This window comes from Equus quagga, chromosome 3, assembly GCF_021613505.1.
Source record: "Equus quagga isolate Etosha38 chromosome 3, UCLA_HA_Equagga_1.0, whole genome shotgun sequence".
Taxonomy (NCBI): Eukaryota; Metazoa; Chordata; class Mammalia; order Perissodactyla; family Equidae; genus Equus; species Equus quagga.
The window spans coordinates 65,163,191-65,186,519 of NC_060269.1; the positions used below are offsets into that span (position 1 = coordinate 65,163,191).

At 48.2% G+C, this 23,329-nt stretch overlaps 1 protein-coding gene across 1 annotated transcript in view; it reads right to left on the reverse strand.

Annotated features, from left to right (window-relative positions):
* Window positions 1-23,329, reverse strand: part of DPYSL2 (dihydropyrimidinase like 2) — a 68,925-nt gene that overhangs the window by 7,274 nt on the left and 38,322 nt on the right. Inside the window, exons 5-11 of the mRNA XM_046656320.1 lie at window positions 21,163-21,224; window positions 20,720-20,800; window positions 20,090-20,158; window positions 13,892-14,012; window positions 4,986-5,142; window positions 4,375-4,516; window positions 1,119-1,289 (exon numbers count right to left, since the gene is read on the reverse strand). Coding sequence (XP_046512276.1) covers window positions 1,119-1,289; window positions 4,375-4,516; window positions 4,986-5,142; window positions 13,892-14,012; window positions 20,090-20,158; window positions 20,720-20,800; window positions 21,163-21,224 — 803 coding nt within the window. The remainder of the gene's footprint in view (window positions 1-1,118; window positions 1,290-4,374; window positions 4,517-4,985; window positions 5,143-13,891; window positions 14,013-20,089; window positions 20,159-20,719; window positions 20,801-21,162; window positions 21,225-23,329) is intronic.

Sequence of the window (23,329 nt, forward strand, 5' to 3'; positions counted from 1 at the left end):
TGTTTCTACAATATTTTATTTGTTTATACATATACACGCAAACATATACACATACACACACAATTTGTGTGTGTGTGTCTGTGTGTGTGTGAGAGAGAGGAAGACTGGCCCTGAGCTACCATCTGTTGCCAATCTTCCTCTTTTTTTGCTTGAGGAAGACTGTCACTGAACTAACATCTGTCCAGTCTTCCTCTGTCTTTTTTTTATGTGGGATGCTGCCAAAGCATGGCTTGATGAACAGTGCTGGGTCCATGCCTAGGATCCAAACCTGTAACGCTGGGCCACTGAAGCGGAGCATGCGAACTTAACCACTAAGCCACTGGGTCAGCCCAACACACACAATTTCTTATATGAAGAACCACTGGTATCTAACACTTCTGCCTAATGCCCATGGACCTCACAGAATCACAGGACTCAGAGACCTTGTCTACACCCCTCATCCTCAGCTGAGGAGTCTGGGATGTGACGAAGTCCCTTGCCCAGGGTCCCATTAATGAGACGGGACATCCCCAAGCTCTGCAGTCTAGACCGAGAGGCAAGTGGTACCTCAAAACTGCAGATTCTAAAATCATGATCAGAACCGGCTGCTGGGGGCATTTCTCCTATTTGGGGAAAAGTCAAAGTCAATTCGTTCTTTTAGGACAATAAGAGCATCTGTCATTTAGGTTTCTTACAGCAACACTGACATGAGAAAATAGCGGCTTAAAATAACAAGAGTGCCCAGTGGGCATCTCAGGAGTGGACATTTGAAGGTTTTATTTAGATTGCTTGTACCAAGTGCAGCCATGAGAGGTGGTGGATGAAACCATTAACATGGAATGGTGCCTGACTTCTAGAAGCTTCTGATGTCCAGGTATGACTTTGGAGACTTGGAAGGTCTATAGATAGAGACCTCTATCTATCTATACAGAGGCCACGGTATTCCAAACTGACCTCACTAAAGAAAAAGAAATAGCTACCTTTTTCTCAGCACATTGCAAGCTATAACAGACCCTGGGGAAAAGTTCATTCCTATCACAGTGAGTTCTCTTCATAAATCCTGGGGATTCTCCTCGCCTCTGTCTCTTTCTGTGACTGTCATTAGTTTGGATTGTGTCCGCATGGTTAGCAGGCCTTACGCTGTTGTGGGTCTTGGCAGAGATGGTTTTAATGCTGTCGGGGTCCCAGATGACCAGGTCAGCATCGGATCCCACAGCAATGCGGCCTTTCCGGGGGTAAAGGTTGAAGACTTTGGCTGCATTGGTGCTGGTCACGGCCACAAACTGGTTCTCGTCCATCTTCCCAGTGACCTGAGAGCATAACACACACACACAAGCACACCAAACGCAGGTTAAAAAGTTGAAGGACAGAACACTACTTAGAGATAAAAAGGAATAAACTTCTGATACAACAACTAGATGGATGTTAAGGGCATCATGCTGAGTGAAAAAGCCAATCTGAAAAGGTCACATACTGTATGATTTCATTTATATTATAACATTCTCCAAATAAAAAAGTTAAAGAGATGGAGAAGATTCCTCCAGGAGTTAGGGGTGCTTGTGACTATGAAGGGGCAGCATGAGGGGGTCTTTGTGGTGACAGAGGAGATCTGTATCTCGACTGCAGTGGTGGTTACATGAATCTGTGTGACAAAATGACATAGAACTATACGCACACATTGCACCATTGTCAACCTCCAGGTTTTGATATCACATGATAATTATGTAAGATGTGACCATGGGGGAAACGGGCGAAGGGTACACAGGATCCCTCAGGCCTCTATTTGCAACTTCCCCTGACTCTATCATTATCTCAAAGAGAAAAGTTAGAAAAAAATTTGAAGGAGCTACAGTGTCTCCTCAGGAAATATCATTTGACTTGAATGGTCGCCCTTGTCAAAAATTCAGGCGCAGGCTTAGGCTTCCGGTCTACTCAACCCAGTCCAGCTTTCTGTGGCAAGCCACAGATGCCCATGCTGCCTCCTCACGTCCATCCCTGCACTTTCTCGTCTCCACCACTTGTGTTCCACTTCCCTTTAAGCACAGAATTTGAGGAAATGAGCGTGTATCTCTGGGTTAGGAAACCCGCTCTAAAGCCAGTAGAAAAATGGGCAAAGGAAATAAGCCGGTACTAAGAGAAAGAGGAAAATACAAATGGCCAACAAGTGTATGAAAAAAATATTCACTCTAATAAGCAATAGAAGAAATTAAACATAAAACAACGAGATACAAAATTCACTAATGAAATCAGCAATACTTTTGGCTTTTTTGATGATAATACCAAATTGAACCTGGTAGAAGAAACTGGGGAAAGTCATACACTGCTGGCAGCATATAAATTGGTACAATCTTTCTAGAAGGAAACTTGACAATATATATTACAAAAGCCTTAAAAATACAGACCCTTTCACTCAGCAATACCACTTCTAGAAATTTCTTCTACAAGCATAATTAAAGATGTATCCAATGATGTGTTTACAAGGATGTTCAACCCAGTAAAAAAATCAGAAACAACACAAATCTTCAACTGAAGAATTTCAAATGAATTATAGTTCAGCACTAAGACTGAATAGTCTGCTATTAAAAACCAAGTTTTTCAATTTTATATAAGAATGTGGAGACTCTTCATGATATATTGTTTTTTTTTTATCTTTAACCTTCTATTTTTTTATATTAATGTTATGATAGATTACAACCTTGTGAGATTTCAGTTGTACATTATTGTTAGTCATGTTGTGGGTACACCTCTTCCCCTTTGTGCCCCCCACCCCCCCTTTTCCCTGGTAACCACCGATCAGATGTCTTTGTCAATATGTTAACTTCCACCTATGAGTGGAGTCATATAGAGTTCGTCTTTCTCTGACTGGCTTATTTCGCTTAACATAATACCCTCGAGGTCCATCCACGTTGCTGCGAATGGGCCAATTTTGTCTTTTTTTATGGCTGAGTAGTATTCCATTGTGTATATATACCACATCTTCTTTATCCAATCATCAGTTTCTGGGCATGTAGGTTGGTTCCACATCTTGGCTACTGTAAATAATGCTGTGATGAACATAGGGGTGCAACGGACTCTTGAGATTTCTGATATCAGGTTCTTAGGATAGATACCCAGTAATGGGATGGCTGGGTCATAGGGTATTTCTATTTTTAACTTTTTGAGAAATCTCCATACTGTTTTCCATAGTGGATGTACCAGTATGCATTCCCACCAACAGTGTATGAGGGTTCCTTTTTCTCCACAACCTCTCCAACATTTGTCACTCTTGGTTTTGGATGTTTTTGCCAATCTAACGGGTGTAAGGTGATATCTTAGTGTAGTTTTGATTTGCATTTCCCTGATGATTAGCGATGATGAACATCTTTTCATGTGTCTATTGGCCATATTTATATCTTCTTTTAAGAAATGTCTGTTCATGTCCTCTGCCCATTTTTTGATCGGGTTGTTTGTTTTTTTGTTGTTAAGCCGTGTGAGTTCTTTGTATATTATGGAGATTAATCCTTTGTCGGATAAGTGGCTCGTAAATATTTTTTCCCAATTAGTGAGTTGTTTTTTTGTTTCAATCCTGTTTTCCCTTGCCTTGAAGAAGCTCTTTAGTCTGATGAAGTCCCATTTGTTTATTCTTTCTATTGTTTCCCTCAACTGAGGAGTTATCATGATATATTGTTTTTAAAAACAGGCCACAATGTTTGTATGATGCCGATGTTATTTACACACTCACACATCATACACACATGGGCACTCTTGCACTGGCGAAAAATGGAAAGACATTTGCCAAAATGTTAATTGTAGTTCTATCTGAAAGATGGTGCTATGAGTGATTTTTATTTACTTCCTTATTCTTTCTGGAATAAGAACATATTGTTTATATAATCTAAAAGATCCATTAAGAAACAGAAAACCTGTTCTGTTATTATGTTTTAAAACACTGAAAATGAAAACGCACAAAGATCCCCTACATGTCGGTGTATGTTCACAGCTAGCCTGCCAGAAGCCTGCGGTGTGCAGAAGTGCCAGGCCCAGAGGGCCCTAAATGACAGTTTTGAGGAAATTGAGTCTTTTTCCAAGAGCAGAAGGTTAAGTGAGAAAGTCACCAGGTTGCTAAGGAAGCTTTTTCCTGAGCGATCAAAAAAGTCATATTTTAAACACTGTCTTCCTTTCAGTCTCCAGTGATCCACAGATGATAATGATAAGAAATACATATGTAACATTTAAGAGGAAATGACCTATAAGGAGTGGTCTTGGATTTCCAAACTTAACAAATATTGTCACTCAAGTACGAGCTTCTAGAATTTTCTCAACTGCCATTTCAAGGCCTAAATGAGACCACGGCCCTCAGCTGAGGAGGCAGGGGACAGCTGAGGCCAGCACATGAGCGAGACCACTGCTCCTTACCACAGCCTTATCCCAGATGACGGACATCCGCTCCTCGGTGCCATTGGTGCCTTCAGGGATCAGGGTGAAGTTGTCCTTCCCCACAGCCTTCTGGGCAGTGTTGAAAGTACAATGGGCGCTGCCCGTGACCTGGAGATCTCCACTGGAAGGAAAACAGAAGACTGGCTTTTAACGAATCTTCAACTTCAAATCACCCTCGAACATACTTTTTTAATGTGCCAGGCCACTGAAAGTCTTTGCAATAGCCTATCCTCCCCTCAGGAGATAGGAAATTTGGGAAGACATGAAATGATACCAAAGCTTCTTTTTAATGCTGTGTATCTAACTCTACCGTGTGAGGTATCTGACGGGTGACACTGCCCCACAGTGGAATCCTTGATACTCCATGCATCCCCTCTGGGTGCCTTTCAAGATGGCCCAGGTTTTCGTCTGGAATTCCCCCCAGAACAGCATCAGAGTGATAATCTCCTGCTCCCGTTTAGCAATCCCAGTGTGGAGAACAAGGGTGTCTCTGCAAGCCTGCTTTTGCCCACCACGGTGTACCCCGTCAGGTCGCTCTGGTCTGAGCAATGACTGAGAATGGAAAGTGAGAACAAGTCGCCAAGACTCACCAGGACAGCAAGGAGTTCAGAAAGTCCGGAGTGGTGGGGTCAGGGCTCAGGGGTGGGGAGGTGACGAAAGCAGCAGCCTTGGCCCAGTTCTTGCTCCAGTAGTGGGAGCCATCAGTCCCCAGGCTGGCGGTGATGGGCTCACCATACACTACAGTTCCTGAGAAACACAACAACAAAGCTGGATACGGTAGAAGGGGGGAGGCAGGAAACCACTGCTGCTGGAGTCACACCCTGGCCAGCAGCACGCCAAGTGCTCCCAACATCCCTTCAAAGAGGACACCAGCCCAGCTCACAGGTGAGGAAACCGACGCTTGCGGAGGTCAAACACCTCAAGCAGTCAAAGTCACCGATCTAACAGGTGCTCCCTAAGATTTCACCTTTGGCCCCTGCTCCTTTAACTCAACACATTCTCCCTATGTGATCCCAAAAATTCTACCTCCTTTCCTGCAGATTCCCAAACCTTTCCCAATCTCCAGCTCAGACTGCCTTCAAGCACCCCATCCCAAGTGGCATCTAGACTGATTCTGGGGTGATCCATTGCACCTCAAACTTAACCTTGCTGTTCACCAAACACTCTGCCTACTGTCCCAGCATGCCCCAGTCCCCCTGCAGCATCTGGCTCTGGCTACGGTGCTGAGAGGGGAAATTAGACGCGTCATCAGCAGACTGAAGCATCTGGGAGCAAGTACACAGCGCTCCGCCAGCCCTGGTGGTCTAGTGGTTAAGATTCGGTGCTCTCACCACTGCAGCCCAGGATCGTCTCCTGGTCAGAGAACCACACTACTCATCTATTGGTTGTCATATTGTGGTGGCTGCATGTTACTGTGATGCTGAAAGCTATGCCACTAGGATTTTAAGTACCAGTAGGGTCACCCATGGTGGACAGGGTTCAGCAGAGCTTCCAGACTAAGACAGACCAGGAAGAAGGACTTGGCCACCCACTTCCCAAAAAATTGGCCATGAAAACTCTATGAATAGCAGCGAAGCATTGTCTGATATAGTGCTGGGAGGTGAGAAGATGGTGCAGGAGGACCGGGCAGGGTTCTGCTCTGCCATCCATAGGGCCGCTAGGAGTCAGAATTGACCCCACGGCACTAACAACAAAACACGCCCTCCAAATCCGCCCAAGAGACAGTCTGGATCCCTGAGTCACCACCTGAAGGGAGCTGCCCTTGAGGGTCAGACTCATAGCAGACTTTGTAAGAGTGAGAAATAAAGGACTCTGCACAGTTACACTGCTGAGATCTCAGAGTTTCCAGAAGCCTAGTCTAACTTAATACATTGTCAAGAAAGAATGTCAATTCCCTGATGCTACAATCATGTCCTCTTTTCCATCCATTCACGTGCAAACCAGAATGCTGGGAATCATTTCTACCCATCGAATCCAGTGCTTTAACGCCTTAAATACATCCTTTCCTTTCCTCTCCACATACCTTCCCTTAAATCAGGACTCCGGCATTTCTCCCCAGCTCATCCCAGCAGAGCCTCACCAACAGAGTTTAGATTTATTTTTGCTTTCCCAACCCTGGATTCATTCTCCGTGACACTTCCAGAAAGATCTTCCTAAAACGCAGCCTTCCCATGCCATTCTCTTGCATAGAATGCCCCCAAGGAGCCTTCTGCCTTCGAGGATAGACACAAACCTCTCACTGAAGCATCGGATGGCCTTCGTTATCTGGGTTCACATCAAAGCCCATCTTTTCTTTACCAGTGCCCAAAACTCAATCCCGTCCTCCACGCCAATAATCCAATAATAACCCAGTTTTGAATTTTTTGATTCTCCATTTGACGGAGATACCCTGAAAAAAATGAATCTGCCTGCACACGGTAGGCACTCAATAAATATGTGTTAAATTAATTAAAGGGTGTACTATTTCATTAATTAAAAGCAAGAGAGCCGGAAATGGATCTCAGGCCAGCCTTCAACCACCAGGAATTCACCTCTCCTCACCTCCTCCCATCGCAGGGCTAACCCCCTACCCTGCAGGGGTCTTGCCAAGTGTTCCCTTTTCTCCAAACACAGGGCCCTCAGGGCCAAACCCTTCTCAGTCAGGAATGTCTCCTTTCCTCTCCACAGCCTTTTCTGAGGCCTTATCTCTTGATAATATACCACAACACCCTCTTTGCTGCAGTCTCTGCTCTGAGAGCTGGCTCCTCCGCCTGTCCCCTCCAGCCTCAGGAATTTCACAAAGGAGTTGCTGTTCAGCCAGGGAGTGTCAGGGGCCACAGCAGGCAGCTCACTTGAGGAAATCAGTAACAATCCCAAGTAGGAGGGAGGGTTCCAGAACCCAGGGGAAGCCTCACCCAGAAGGAATCCCCCAGGGAAAAAAGGGCCAATGTTCAGAATGGCCTGGAAGGTCCCCTGGGTTCCTGACCTACTCAAAGGTTCCCAGGCAGGATTTGGTCCCCAGGAGCCCGCTGGGCAGCTGCACAAACCACTCAGCTCATCCCAAAGTGGAAAAACACTGCGTAATAAGAAGGCCTTGGCTGCTAGCGAGGCTGTTTACGAAACGCACATGGCTGAGCAGGAGCCAGCGCTGGGCCCTGGGCTCTCACAGGAACTCTGGCTCCAGGCTGCTGGTTTGAGCATCAGAGGGAACTGGCTGAGCTGAGCACAGCTCTCCAACCCAGCCAGGTCTGGAGGTCCTGCTGGTTATTGTCTGGGCACAAAGGTGAGGTTTGTGCAAGTCACTAGGAAAACAAAGGACCTATAACCCTGAAGGTTTCCTGGTTTTGTCGACATGAAAAAGTTCAAGAGAGCAGAACTGCTCTGAGGAAAAGGGATGCTTGTCGGTCTTTGAAAATCCGGGGAAGCATCGTTTCCTGATTTTCCTGTCACTTGTTACTGCTCATCCTCCCCCTGACTCTGCTCTTCAGTCCTGCCTCCAGAAACTTGAGTACAAAGAGGGCCGGTTCCTGGAACATGTCCTGAATCGCACAAGGGTGAGTGCCCGTGACCACAGCCTTATCTCCCGTGAAATACAACACAGACTGGGATGGGGAACCTGGGACTCAGGAGCTAGGTCCTGCTCCCCGTGTGCACAGGAACCTGCATCTCACCACAAGGGATGAACTCGGCCTTCAGCCTCTGAAAACCCAGAAGTGGATCGGAGCTTCAAGGCCACTGATCAGACTTGCCTCCTCAGACCAAGGCTGAGCCAGGACTCCTGAGCCGGGGCCAAGCTGACACAGGAGCACCTGGAGAAGGAGGGGGCATCTTGCATCTCACAGCTCAACTCTGCTTTGCCCTGTTCAGCTTCCAAGGGATTCAGATGTCCTTGCTGTCTTCTGGTTTCTTTCTTTTCCTCAGCCCCCAAAGGCAGGGCAGGAGTTAAGCTGTCCTGTAGATAGCTTCCACCTCCAGAGGAGTGTGGGTCCACAGGTGGGGGCTCTGCCGCCGGCACCAAGGCCTGGCCTCCCCAGGGCACCTCTCTCCATTTGATAAACACTGCACCCGAGGGAGCCATGCATGAGCTTCTGGATGGCATTCAGGCCACAGACACTGCTGAACTGCATGCCAGAAACAATTACTACTAATAATAATAAACCACGAAAATAGGCTTAATTGGCCTTTGCACACTCCTCCAAACACACTGCTGACGCTTTCTTGGCAGCAGTTGGCCCTTTAGGATTTTCTTCTCCACGGAAAGTCTAAACTGAAGGATGTGACCCGGGCCAGCCTTTGGCAGGCTCCCTCGGGTGGTGGGGACTGCAGGGGCCTTGGGGTGGGGTTTATTCACCATGGGCCTGGGGCCCGAGTGCACTCAGGAAGAAGAAATGGAAGGCTGGGCTTTCGACATGTTTGACAGCTCCCGGCTCTGACGGTTAGTCATTTCCCATGAACGAGAAGCAGGAGGACAAATCCTGAGTAGAAACAATGCAAAATCATGTATATATACTTCAAACCACAGCCGCAAAAGCACAGGGAAAAGCCGACTGGGGGAGCACACGCACATACACACACCACTCTCCCTCTCCTCTCAGAGCCCATGCCAGGAGCCATCAGCCTGGGGTCTATCCGTGGATCCTCGCATCAGATTTCGGTACTGAGGGTTGTTCTAGAGGAACAGAATCTTCAAGTTTCCTGAATTGGTCCTGGGGTTTCTGTAACAGTCTTTCTAATCGGAATTAAACGGCACCAATGACTCTTTCCCATTAGTAAAGAGGGCGCCGACTGTCTATGCAAAATACCCCCACTGGACACTCCTGATCAAACGCTTAAAGAGGCAGAGTTCTGGGTGACTGTATTTGATGCCTTAGCACATTTTTGTCAAACTGAGTAGAGCAAGATTGGCTAGTTGTTCCTAATTAACGTTGGACAAAGTAGGGAAAGAAAAGGATGGGTTCAGGGATTCAAATTCCCAGCTCAAGCTCCACATAAATGACCCGAAAGTTTGTGTCTGCCCTGAAGGAGCTCCTTATTTCCTGTAGCCTCAGAACCAAACTACCTCAAAACCGAGCCCAGAGTCCCCTCCCGCAAGCAGCTAAATTACAGCAACTGAATTCCCAACCTCGCAAAGTGTCTGCCATTCAAGTGAGGGCACCAACAGGGAAGGAATCCCGCCTCCAGACAGCCTTCTGACTCGAGCTGCAACGTCACCTCTTCCCTGAGTCTCCTGCAGATTTCAGACTTGCCATTGCCCACAACTGTGAGCCAATTCCTTACAATCTTGTGTGTGTGTGTGTGTGTGTGTGTGTGTAGGTTCTGTTTCTCTAGAGAGCCGTGACCACCAGAGATTTCGGTGAGATTTTAGGATATTCACAGCCCAACCCATGTGCCACTCTCTGGGTTCAATGCTGCTAGGCTGTACTTTAGTTTAACACTAAGGATTCATCCCCAGGTTGGGGAGGTCCTCACAGGCCCTGTGACCATGTGCTTCTCATTATGCTCAAGCCATTCTCCTTGACCCACAGGGCATAGGAAGTCTTGTCTCAGGTTTGGGTTCCCAGGGCTTAACACCCCTCAGTAGCCACAAATGTTCTGAATATTTCTGCATCTGAGTTACAGGGTTGGGGTGGGAGGAGGATGGAGAAGGATGTCCACCAGATGAGGTCATCAGGCACTGCCTGCATGTCACCATTCAAATACGGGAGGTGGCAGCGGCAGCACGTGGACAAAACACAGTTTGAGGGAGCCCGTTCTAGTGACACCCCTGTATTAAGACTCTAGTGGAAAGAGAGATGGCCAGGAATCTGGAACTATGGGTTCTATTTCTCACAGGCTGGATGATGTGGGGCAAGATGTTCAATTTCCACATTTTAGTTCCTCTTCCATGACAAGACCTACTAAATAGACCAATGTCTAAGTTCTTTTGATGAGTCAAAATTGCCCAGAGTATTCTGGTCCTGGCTGTGTCTTCATTTCCCTCTCTGCAGAATGGGGTTGATGATGCTGCCCTGCCGAATGGCACAGAACCGGACAGCATGTGTAACGCTCTCTTGGGGAAGACCGCACGCAGTTGTGTTGGGTCAAGCAGGCATGTGAAAATGGTTCTCATTTACATTTTATCTCACATCTTCACTTACCTAAACACCTCCTTGTCTTAGAGTTAGGACCTGCAGGTCTCTGGGTGGGCAGGCACATGGGGATCAATAAGAGGAGAGGCTACTGCTCCTGCCATTGATAGGAAGATAATTTTCAACAGCTCACATTTGTAGAGACAGGTTCACTTCTCTTACACAGCCTGACCCTCTGAGACGGGGTGGGGTGGGGGTGCATGTCTGTAAACAGGGGCGTCTCCCTCTGAGCTCTAACCTTGGTTGGCTTGCTCCTCTTCCACAACACTGACCATTTCCCATTGTGACTTCCTGCTCGTGTGACCCTCCCCTGCTAGTGAAGGAGCTAACTGAAGGCTGGGACCATTTCTGGTCTCCAGCACAAAGGCCTGAAGTATCACCTAGTAAAAGTTCGTTGAATGAATGAATCTCTCCATTTTACAGAGGAGGAAATGGAGCAGCAGAGTTGGCAGCGTCCCACACTTGCCTCCAGGGACCAGAAGAACCCACCTGAAGTAGAAAAGCAATCCTTAGCAGAAAACCTTTGAGCTAAGTTAGCAGGCATGTTTGCTGTGCTTTTCTAACCAGCACAAAGTTAAACCTTCACTCTTTCCCCATGATAACAGGAGGTAACATTGTTATACGATACATCTTTACAGGCATTCTCTCAGTTAAGCAGCATCATCATCCTGTGAGATGAGTCACTATGACAATCCTCCCCTTGCAGATGGGAAAAGGAGACCTAGAGATGGTAAGTAACCCGCCCAGTATCACATGCTAGTGCATCGTGGAGCTGGATTTGATCCAGGACAGGATACTGATCCCAGAGCACAAACGCTGGATACAGCCTTATACTGGTTTTCTTCTTGGTCGGTGGGGAATGCTTGCCTCTGTATTATCCCTAACTCTGCTGGGTGTCGGACTTTGGTTTCTACCAGGTTTGTTGAGGAACTAAACCCAAAGAGATACCAGAAAGGAGATGGTCACAGCGTTTCCCATATTAAAATAATCTCAAAGCATGAAGGTAAGTCAGATATTAATGTGGATACTGGTGGCCTGAAGTCCGATGCCCGAGGATCAATACCCAATTCCACTCTTCACGAGCTCTGAGCTTCAGTTTACTCAGCTGCGAAGTAAAAAAAAGTACAAAAATTCCTGCCCAGGCCACCTCCCAACGTTGTTATGAAGTTCCAACGAGATGGAGAGAGCCTTCACAACCTAGAAGCAAGCTTGGATTTCTCATCCTTGCTCATTAGCACTCAAATGCACCGGAAATTCCCTTCTGGCAGCTCAGGCTTTCAAGGACTAAAGGGCCACAGTTTGAATGCAAAAGGCACGCTGGGAACCACAATGCCGGCACAGTTAAGACTCATACCCAGAAGGTTCTGGACCGAATAGGCTGATATAGTCCCATCTTAGTGCTCAGCCCCCAATACACATACAGGGTCAAAGTCAGAAAGACAACAGAGGGCCCTCAGGCACTGAGCCACAGAGTTTTAGAGCAGCAGTGGACTCTGATAGCATACTCCAGCTCTGCATCTTCAAATGAGAAACCTGCAGCACAGAAGGGAGAAGGCGCCCAGCACTACAGGCAGACGGCCAGAGCCCAGCACTCAGATGGGGCTAGCTAGCGCCACCTGCCCTGGACCGAGGTCTGCTAGAGGCTGCACTCCTCCATCCTCCAATGTGGACAAAGGAGAGTCTGAACTGGGAAACAAGGCCTCAGTTTCTAAATTACGTTAAACTGAAAGTTTAATTATATTAAAATTACATTAAAATGTTTTCTTAACTTTTTGTTTCTTATTATCATCTGGGTATGGTATGATTGCTAAAATAAATCAAATAAGCTAAGCCCTTACTTCCCCTTTTCAGACCCTGCCAACTTCCCCTTGCTCCACGGAAAGAGCAATTCGGTGATTAGGGTTGGGTGCTGAGGCTGATTCCTATATTGCAAATGTGTGCCTGGGTAATAACGGGCCCAGGTGAGGGAGGGTCACCGAGAGTAATCATCCACAATGTCTCTTAGAAGCACAGCTCAAAGCTGATTCTGAGTGGATGACGTTATTTTAATGGTGAATGTTCCTTTATTTCAAAAAGGCAATTCCTTCTAGCTGCCAGCAGAGGGCAGGTCTCAAGATGGGAATGCAGCAACCATTTGAGGCAAAGCTTAAGGACAGAGGCCCCACAAGAGCTCCAAAGAACAGGGGCCGGGAAATGCTGGGTCCGTCTGGAAGCCATCATCTCCTGGGACAAGCTGACTCAGTGGTCACTGAGCAATTTGTTCTAAGTCTTGCGTGAAGTCACCCAACAGTGAAAAAATCCTGCAGTCCTCCTTATCCATGTGGATCACATCCCGCAGAGAATCAGAAACAGAACCACGGAGGTCAAACTGCTCCCTTATTGACAGAGAAAGACAGAGAGAAAGAGATGAAAGGATAGAGAGAGAATGCGAGAGAGAGAGACCAAGAAAGAGATACAGAGACCAGGAGAAAGCTAGACAGAAATCAAGAGAGAAATGGTGACACAGAGATGGAGAGAAAATCGGAGCAAGAAATAAAGACAAATGGCGGCAGAGAGATGGAGAGATACAGGGAGGAAAAAGGGTGGGGGAGCACAATGAGGAGAGAGGAAGGAAGAAAGCAGGGAGGGAGGGCGCTTTTATGATGTTCATGTTCACATCAGGCCAAGATCCACCCCCAGAGTCAACTGTACACTATCAGGCTACACTCTCAAGCACAGAACAGGTGGTGTGATTATCCAAACTCATAGCCAAGGCAGGTTACAAGAGGGCTCTGCTGCATTCATTATGGGTAAGACGCTCCTCAGAACATCCCCTCGAAGCAGCACTGGAAGCTGTACTTAGTAGATTAGTTTCCAAGAACCTTCTCGATGGACTCCCTAGTAATAACAGAAAGCCAGCCTCAGCTCAGAATATATCATTAGAATTTACAGGAAGTGACCAGGAGAGCAGGACACAAGGGAGTCTGGGGCAAAATCCCCCGCCCCACGCCCCCACAAGACGCTCTTATTTACCCCAGGTGGAAATCACTACCAGCCACCGAGAGGAAACACATTTTGCAGCAGAACGTTCCCCAGGATTCTGTGGCAGATGGCAACTGATGTCATCTGTGTATGTGCCTAGTTTATTTAGACTGCATCAAATTAAACCCACCTTTTTTATAGAAGGGAGGCAGGAGGGAAATGTGCCCGCCCACCCACCGTTTGCCGGGCAGCTCTAAATCGATACTAACAAGGCCACAGCGGTGAAACAGGGAGAAACTGGAGCTCCCTGCCCCGCTCAGCTGTAATTAGGTTAATGCTGGAACATGATGAAAGCCGCCCACTTGGCTTGAGGGCCTGGAAAAGGAGCCTCCCAACCCTGCCGCAGTCAAACAGGCGGTGGCACTCACCCTTTTTCCGGGCCTGAGCGATGACTTCGGCTGCGCTCTTGCTCATCACCTTGGTGATGTAGAGGGGGCAGTTGGTCTGATTGGCGATGGTGATGGAACGATTCACAGCTTCAGCCTCAACCTACAGAAGAGCATCTGAACATCAGAACTGCGCCCACTCCATCAACCCGTCTCTACCCTCCACCACCGAGAGAGGCCAAGATGGATGAGAGACCACTGTGTCTTCAAGGTCCTTCCCTGAGTGGCACTGCAGGAGGGAGATGTGACTTGCCCAGTGTCACTCAATATTGATTCTTCGAAATGATGAGGCAATTCCCTCCCAGCCCTTCTGAGTGGTTCTCAAAGTGTGGTCAGCAGGCTTGGGCGTCTGTAAGAAACGCAGATTCTCACACCCTTCCCCAGATCCATAGGATCAGTAACTCTGGGGGTGGGACCCAGAAATGTGGGTCTTCACAACTCTGTGGGGTTTTCACACTTGCTAATGGTTGAGAACCAACATGCACGGAAACTTAGTGCTCCCAATTCGGTGCAACCATTCCTGCTGCACAGTCCAGTCAAGACATTGAGGGATGCAATGTTTGTGCCGGGCTTCTGTCCGATGCCCACAAATGAAGCCAGCATCGCCCGAGGAACAATGCGACCTCACAGGGCTCCGGGAATGGAGCAGGCAGCATTTGTGTGAACCAAAGGCCCTCTGTGTATAAACATGGCCAGGCACAGACTGGTACGACCCTCGGCACGAGAGGGGAGGTTGCTCTGATTAATAATCTGATTCTTTAAACCTGATGCTTCAGTGAATGATATTTCAAGATCCCAAGTGATTACTGCTAAACATGCGCTCAGGTGAGACTACTCAGATCAACTTATATCTTACAGAGGAACCAGCAGGGTGGGTTTAGAATGGGCAACTGAAGGAGCAGACGAACCCGTGCAACGAGAGAGCTCAAGCAGCCTTTTGCTCCCTCCCAAACCCTGGCAAAAGGCTGTGGCGTCAGCTCCTCGAGGCAAGGGGCTGGGTCTTACTCAGTTTTTTGTATCCTTCAAGCCCCACCTTCAGTAGCTCCCAACGTCGAGCCCAGTACACAGCAGGTGCACAAAAATGTTTACTGATCAAATAAATGACTTCATTTCGTGTTAAAGGTTAAAGGCAGGCTGTTCCATAAAGAGCTGCTATTTTCCACAAGAAATGACTGCGCTCCTAACTGAATCATCCTAGCTGCCCGAGTCTCTCCAGGAGCTTGGCCAAGAGCTGAAGTTCTATAATTGCATTAACTGGTAATCTAATTTAATAAACCAAGACAACTTCACTCACATTTGGCCTTTCAGGCATCAAATATGTGAAGAGAGATGTCTAGAAATCTAAGGGCAAATCAAATGGCTCTTGAAAAAGCTCATTAAACTTTCAAATGTTTTTAATTCCTGGAATAGCTGACCGATCGGCCCTCCCTCCCCTTGGCTCCAGTTACAGCAGAAGCGCCTCTGGCCCGAGCAGCACCGAGGAGGGACGTCCTGGGTCTCGGCGGTCACCTCAAGAGTCCACAGAGAGAAGTGTGAAAAGGACGTCCCAGGAACCCTCACCGCTTCCCACGGGTGCAGGTGACCACCCAAGGTGCCGTCCCCACCAAGAGCCCATCGGGGTGAACAGCCGCAGTGTTCATAACCACAGGGCACAGTGGCCTGGAGCGGGCTGTCCTGGGTGGACTGCAGCTCGAAATCACACGAATCAGGGAGGAAATGGAGCAGAAGCGCCAGTGCTGTCGGGGGCCCACCCTGAAGCCTGGCGTCAGTTAAGACTGGCTTTTGATTGAGGAATCCACATCCCAGGGCCCTGTCTGGCCCCACTCACTCATCCGCTGTGAGGGGAGTTCTGAGCCCTCCCCGGCCCCAGCGCGGGGCAGGCTGGTGTGAGGGCAGAGGCTCAGCTACAACGTGACCTCGTCGAAGGAGAAGGTCCTTCAAACCCAGCTCTCCGCGTTCTACCCAGAACCATGGAAGGGCCCACATTTACCCTTCAGTGTGTGCTGTGACGCCTCCAACATAAACATAAACTGTCTTACACACAGTGAACTCCGATTCAAATAATATTGCTTTAAAATATTATAAAAATCATGTTATAGTTTAAAAATAAAAACTTCTATTTGCCTTATTATGGAGCTGTCAGGGATTGGGGGAAGGGGAGTCATCTAGTCCTGCATTCTGATTTTAAAGATGAGGCACCCAAGGTCCAGAGGAAAGTACCCTGTCTAGGAAGACATGACAGTGTCGGTACCCGACACTCCCTTTACATGACAGCCCCTCTGCCCTTTGGGGGTCCAGTCCACCAACTGTCCGCATACCCTAGTCACACCTTTCTGCAAGGCCCAGTTAGAACACTCCCTTCTCTGTCAAGGATTCTTCATTGCCCTCACCTCCGAGTCCCCACCGTCTTCCCAGACACCAGTGTGACGGCCGTAACTCACCCAGCGCCCCATCACGTGCTACCCCCCTCATGCTCCCCATCTCCCTTTCTCCCCAGCTGGTCTAGAAGTCCTTGCAGAAGGGATCATGTTCTCATTCTGTCCCCCAGGGGGCCTCAATCATAATACGTGCACGGGCACCACTTGTGGAGCGCTGGTTTCTAGACTTCTGCATTCCCTAGCATCTCCTTCAATCTCCCCGGCTGAGGACCGAGGAGAACCCTCCCGGGAGTCTCACACGGGGGAGGGGAAGAGCAGCAGAGACCAGCTGGAACGCGTTTTGTGCAGTTCAAGCCCAAGTCAGCCATCATGACGCTGGCGATCAACCATGAAACCGTGAAGGAGTATGTTTTTGCATGTTATTAACTACTGTTTCACATGTATTGGCAGCCTCTCCCTCAGTGGACTGTGAGGCTCAAGTTCCCTCAGAATGGCTCCATATTTTATTCTCTTTATCACTCACATAGAGTTCAACACACAATGCATCCCTAGTGATAAACTGAAAGATTGTCCCCAGTACCCGAAGGAGAAGGTGCTGGCTCGTGCTAGCAGCTCACAGGGCCATGATAAGGATGCACTTGCTCAGAGGAAGCACCACCTACGGGGGCCCCCACGGAGTAGGTGCCTCTGAACAGCAGAGAAGCAGATGACCCTGGAAAGCAGCCAGAAGAGAAAGCCCCAAAAGCAGCCTCTCGTGAGACATGACTACCCTCCCAAGGAGCCAAGAGCTCCTATGCTGGAGCCTTCCTGGATCTATCAGCCCCCAGGAGCCTTCCTAACCTGCTGCTGGGGACACTGAAACCCTCAAGGCAACAACTTCTACATGTGCTTTTGGTAATCCAAGGTGAAGGCCCAGAAAAGTATTTTTTTACTATAAGTGCTGCTGCTACAAGAGAAGTGTCTTGTGTCTAATCGTGGAAAAAGGGGTTTGATTTCTGTGGTCAAAACGAGAACCAGGTCAACTCTCCTCTGACTGCTTTGGCCTCTTCAGTAAAGCAGGGTGGGCTTGCTTCCTGTTTTCGGGGATGCAGAGCAGACAGCAGGAGAAAGACGGAGGCAAGCCCCCAGGAAGGCTCTAAAAATTCAAGAAGCAGGTGGCTCTCAGAAGTAGCCTCCTGTGACAGGAAAGGCGGCACTGGCTTCTCAGAGAGCAGCATCTTCTCGCCCACTGCAGAGCTGGGGGAAGGGGGGGACGGCAGCGGCTCCCCAGCCAACCAACTGGAAGAAGGTGAGAGTAAACTTTCTAATTAAGACCAATCCCAGATGTCACCACCTGGTTACACAGGCTGGGGCTTTATGCTGAGCCGGGGTGTGCATATGTGTGTGCGTGCATGAGAGAGTGTGTGTATACATTCAGGAATGGGTTGGGGGAGCAGACGGGACACTACACTCTCTGGTTCTCTGATGCCAGGCAGTCCACTCCACGCCTCCATGGTTTTTCGCAGCACAGCTCCGCGGCACCACGCGCAGGGAGAGGATGTAAAGAGGTTCCCAGGATACAGCCACGCATCTGCGTGAATGCTGCCCCCGGGAGTTGTGATAAGGAGGCTGTGTTGTGTCTGCCTCACAGGATGGTTATAAAGCTGCAATGTGACCTGCTGAGCATAGTGTCTGGTACCGTGGGTGCTCAGTAAACGCCAGCTCTGAGTGGGCGCACAAGGAAAAGAAAGGAAGCACGTGAGCCATGCCATCTTTCTGCCTCTCCTGGAGTCCCCGCAGCTCAAATGCCTGGTCCCAAAACTGCTTCGAGACTGAACACAGGACCAACCCTCGGTGGAGAGCGGGGCTGAGGGCCAGCATGCCTTCCACGGCCCTTCCCGCCCAACGGGTTTGTCCAGATTCTTAAATCTGGTTAAAATGGTCACCAAGGCCAGCTCCGAATGGGAAACAAAGCCAGAGAAAGGGATCTTGAGGGTGCCTGTGCAAGTGAAATGGAGTCAGTATGCATATGTGTGCACGTGTGTATGTGTGCGTGTGTGCTTGTGCGTGCACGTTTATGTATAAATCCAGCCTCAGGTACTTTCAGCATCAGCCGCTGAGGCTGTCACCCTCTCTCCTACCAGCTGCCTCCCTGGGATCACTGACGGCCAGCCACGGTCACAGCGTGGGCCCGCACAGCTAACACAGGGGCATAAGATGTCACCTGCAGCCTCCTTTACCCTCATGCTGGCTCTGGCTCACCCCCTGCAGCTCTGAGCACGCGTGGGAAGGCTGGATGGTTATGAAAGGACCTGCATCCCATGGCCTGGAGAGAGACCACACAATTTGGAAAATTTAATAGCTCCCACCCTTTCACCTGGAGAGAGAAGAATGTCCTCAGGACCTCAGATCATGCTGACGGTGCCCTGGTGTGCGAGTGTCTCTGTGTGTACATCTCTGTGTGTGTGTGTGTGAGACTGTGTGTGTCTGTGTGTAACTGTGTGCATGTCTGTGCATGTGTGTGTAGCTGTGTGTGTGTGCGTGACTGTGTGTGTCTGTGTGTGACTGTGTGCATGTCTGTGCATGTGTGTAGCTGTGTGTGTGTGTGTGTGCGTGCAGTAAGGGCAGAGCGAGAAGTGTAAACTCTCAATGTGTGCAAGACATTCCAAGTGGCTTCCACTTTCTCTTTTTTCTGCCTCTTTCTTACATTCTTTCTCCTCTTCCAGCCTCGCCCAAAGTCTGAAGAAAAAGGCTATGGCTACGTGCCACCTCACCCGCACCAGGCAGCCTGTTGATGGCACCTTCGATGTCAAACCTGCATGAATCCATTTTCTTTTGGGGGAGCAGACTCCTCTTCCACCCATGGGTCCTGACGTGAACACCTCCCAGATGCAGAGGGAACATCCTAGTTCTGAAGTCGTGCAATATGGTGGCACTGGTCCCATTCATACTCTTGTCAAACATCTCCCTCCACCTCCTTTTCCCAGAAGGAAAAACTACAATTTTAAGCCAACATCCAGTTCTTTGATGACTTTATCTGAGCTTCTCTGCACTGTCCCTTTTCCATCACTTCTTTCCCAAAAGAAGAAAGTCTATTTGTTTCCGTGAGAGTCCCCAGCATTCTCTTTGCTCAGAGTCACCAGGTCCTCAAAAGCCTGACCTTGAGCCTTTCACTAGGGAGCCAACTCTTGAGAAGTATTGAAAGGCCACAAATTCTAATCAGAAAAACAGATTCTCCGTCACATAGGACATAAGCGACCCCCATCTAACTTATAAGCCTTGCCATCCAAGACAGCGATTCTCAACCCTCGTGCCAGCAAGGATTCTGCTCATAATTTTCCCTCCCCGATTCTGAAAGATTCTGTCTACCAACCTCTGCTGATTATGTTATACCCTGTGCAGACTTATAACTGGAAAAACCTATAATTCCCCTTATGCTTTTTAGACATTTAGAAGAGCTTTTCGATCCCCATGACTATGTTTTGGTGACTGGCAAGATTTTGGAGGCACCAAGTTATGAAACACGAAACCCAGATTGCAAAATGCTAATAAACAGCTGTCCGTATCTACCCAAGAAAGCGCTGGGAGAATCAGAGACACAAAGAGGCGTCCTCAGGCTAAACAACCCACACCGCCGTGTCCCGCAGCTCCTCTAACACTGCACTCTGCCTGTCACACACACACAGGCAACCTATGACTTCTCACAGGGACCAAAATCAGCATCTGAAAAGCCCCATTCTCGACAGGCAGAAAGTGGGTTCTATGTGGCTCTGGCAGCGCCCAAGGGACACCAGTTCTCGCATTCCATTCAGCAGATGTTCACCTCCTCAGGCCGGCTCAGCACATGTCCCTCGGGACCCGTGATGCCCAGATCCAGGATCCTCTGCTGTTCCTGCAATGTTTAAAGAAAGCCAGGCTGTCAGGGAGAGCTAGACTTCAGATGGCTCTGCCTGCTAGAGACCTGGGTAAAAATTCCTCAGGCAAGACAGAAAAATAGCATTGCTCACCACTCGGCCCTCATCCCAAGACCCCAGGAAGGGAAGGGCTCACTACCCTGTTCCCAGACCTGCCTGAGCCATGACAGATCAATTACAGCCTCCCACATATGTTCAGCTATTCCCCTGGGATGCTGAAAGCCGATGTGTTCCCAGCCCTGGGCTACAGTGTAAAATGTCTGTGTGACTAGGGGGTCCATGCCTCCTGCCCCACAGGCAGCTGCTGTACAGCACTGTGGAAAGGGAACAGGCTGGATGCCCTGCAGAACACACTGAGGTGCAAGTGTCGCCAACATTTATGCCATCGGTGACACTCCCAGTACAGTGCCCCAGGATGGTCACACCAGGTCACCCTGCTTTTCCTCCTCGGAGGTGAACTACAGAAGTTGCTTTGCTTTCTTGAGGCTGCCTCTTGCCGGGGGGATCACAAAGTAATGATGAAGAGGAATGCACCATACCTCTGCAATGATGTCGCCATTTTCCGCATGGACTTGGGCAATCGCGCCAATATCCCGGATCACGCTCAATACTTCATAGATCTGAGAGAGGGAGGGGTAGGATCAGAGACAGAGACTTTTGCCTCCCTGTTCACAAATACAACCACCTCCCTCTTGGCCACAGGGATCAGAAACAGCACCCTTTGCCTGTTTCTATTAAGGCCAGCTTTTCGGACATGCCCAGAGGACAATGTTTCTGGGCACATGAGGAAGCAGAACCTAAAAGGATGTGGATTAGGAGTGAGGAGCTCAGGGATGACACCCGGCTCTGCACCAGATGTGCGAAGGAGGCTCAAGACATGCTAGGCCATGTTGCCCCACTGAAGGCAGCTCCCAAGACAACAGCAGTGGCCCAAATATACCAAAGGCCAGTGAGCCTGTTCTGAAAAGCCAACTTTTCTTACCTGGGAATCCGTTAGCTGGAAGCGATCTTTGAAAGCCATGTACACGAGGAAGGAATTTACCCCTGGGGGACAGAACAGAGAAATGGAGATGTGACTTTAATAGATAACCCAAAACCAAATAATCTGGAAGGGAATGAGAAAGTTATAATACTATGCATATGTATATATAGAGAGAGACAGAGAGACAGAGAGAGAGAGAGAAAGAGAGACAGAGATGGAGAGAGAGAGAGAATGATAAAGCAAATGGGGTAAAATATAACCCACTGGGGAATCTGGGAATAGAGTGCACAAGAGTTCCTTTTAATATTCTTACAATTTTCTCTAAGGTTAAAATTATATCAAGATTAAAAGTTGCCCATATCTGTATACCCCTACAAATACATATCAGCATTAGTCACAATAGCCAAAGGGTGGAAGCAGCCCAAGTGACCACGGACAGACGAATGGATAAACAAAATGGGGTCCATCTATACAATGGAATATTATTCAGCCTTAAGCAGGAAGGACATTCTGACACATGCTACAACATGGATGAACCCTGAGGACACAATGCTAAGTAAAATAAGCCAGTCACAGAAGGACGAATACTCTAGGATTCCATTTATATGTCAAATTCATAACGACAGAAAGTAGAATGGGGATTCCCCAGGGCCTAGGGGAAGGGGGAATGGGGAGTTACTGGTTAACGGGTACAGAGTTTCAGTTTGGGAAGATGGAAAGTTCTGGAGACGGATGGTGGTGATGGTTGTACAACAATGTGATCGTACTTAATGCCACTGAACTGGACACTTAAAAATGATTAATATGGCAAATTTCGAGTTATGTTGTATTTTACCACAATTAAAACTTAAAAATTAAAAACCAAAGTTGCCTCCAACTGTTGTGACCTTAACAAGAAAATGAATTAGAAGATTCTGTAGATGAAGATATACAGAATCTGTAGATGAAAATGTCTTTTCTGTGGTAAACAGACTGCGCTCCGTGCTGATTTTTAAGAAACGTTTTTAAATAAAAGGTCCATGAGTGCAACAAGCAGATGTCACAATTCTCATCCTGGCATTTTAGTTCTTGCCTCCAGAGGAACCAGACCGAACATCCCTGCCCAACATCCATCACAGTGGTAAACAATTGTACTGACAACCCTCTAGCCTTGGAGTTTAATTCAAGCCACTGGGGGTGCTGGAAGCTACCCGAGTTCAATGACTCAGGACATCCTGGCCCTTCCCTCCTGCTAGACAACAGTTGCTATGGTAACCCTTCTGGCTGATTGAGAGTAAATTCATTATAAGTATCAAAAGTTAAATCCATTTGAGTCTTGGTATTCTCAAAAGTGAGAAAGGTCAAAGCTTATCTATTTTCTTTTATGTGGGACCTTTGTGACAGAAAGAATCTTAGGATATCTAGTCCAATACCCTCACATGATAAGATTTTTTAAAAAATTTAAGTGATTTTCCCAAGATCATACAGCTAGGTCATACCTGCTTTTTGTGGAAGAGCAGAAAAATAAACCTAAGATGCTAGATTTTCATTCTGGGCTTTTTCTAGCATATCCACGCCTAGAGATTTCCCTCCTGCCATATTACTTAGAGCTCATGGCACTGCCTAGAAGTCCTGGACCCCTAAAGCAACAGATGCTTCCCTGATGGTTGAGATCCACTGATGGTTGAGGTCAACACGTGACCCCAGGAGTCTAGTCTACAGCCAAGCTCAAGGAGACCCTGGAAGACAACGTGGTGTGACAACACCACCTAAATCCCCTGAGATTCCTGGGAACAAGCGAGAATCTTTCAGAACCCAATCCCTGGGATCTTGCTCCCCAAAATAGTCCTACAGAACAAAAAAGACCCCTCACATTGTCCCAGAGCCTCATCACCCACAAATCTATCCTGGTCCTTCCAGGTTTGCAGAAAGAGGCTGCCCAAATCCTCTACTCCGGGTCCTGGGTGCCTTCCTAAGACTGCCTAGAATCCTCACTGGGATATCCAGTGTCATCCTTTGGGGTAACTGCTCTTGAAGCCTCAACTCCCCAGCCCGGCTAGGGCACACAGTTCCCTCAAACTAATAAGCTGTGAGTAGTTGTTACATACGAACAGGTCCCCCTAATAAGGCTCATGTGCTCACATCAATGAAAGCTTCTGGTGCTGTCCTGGGTTTGGCTCCCTCCAAC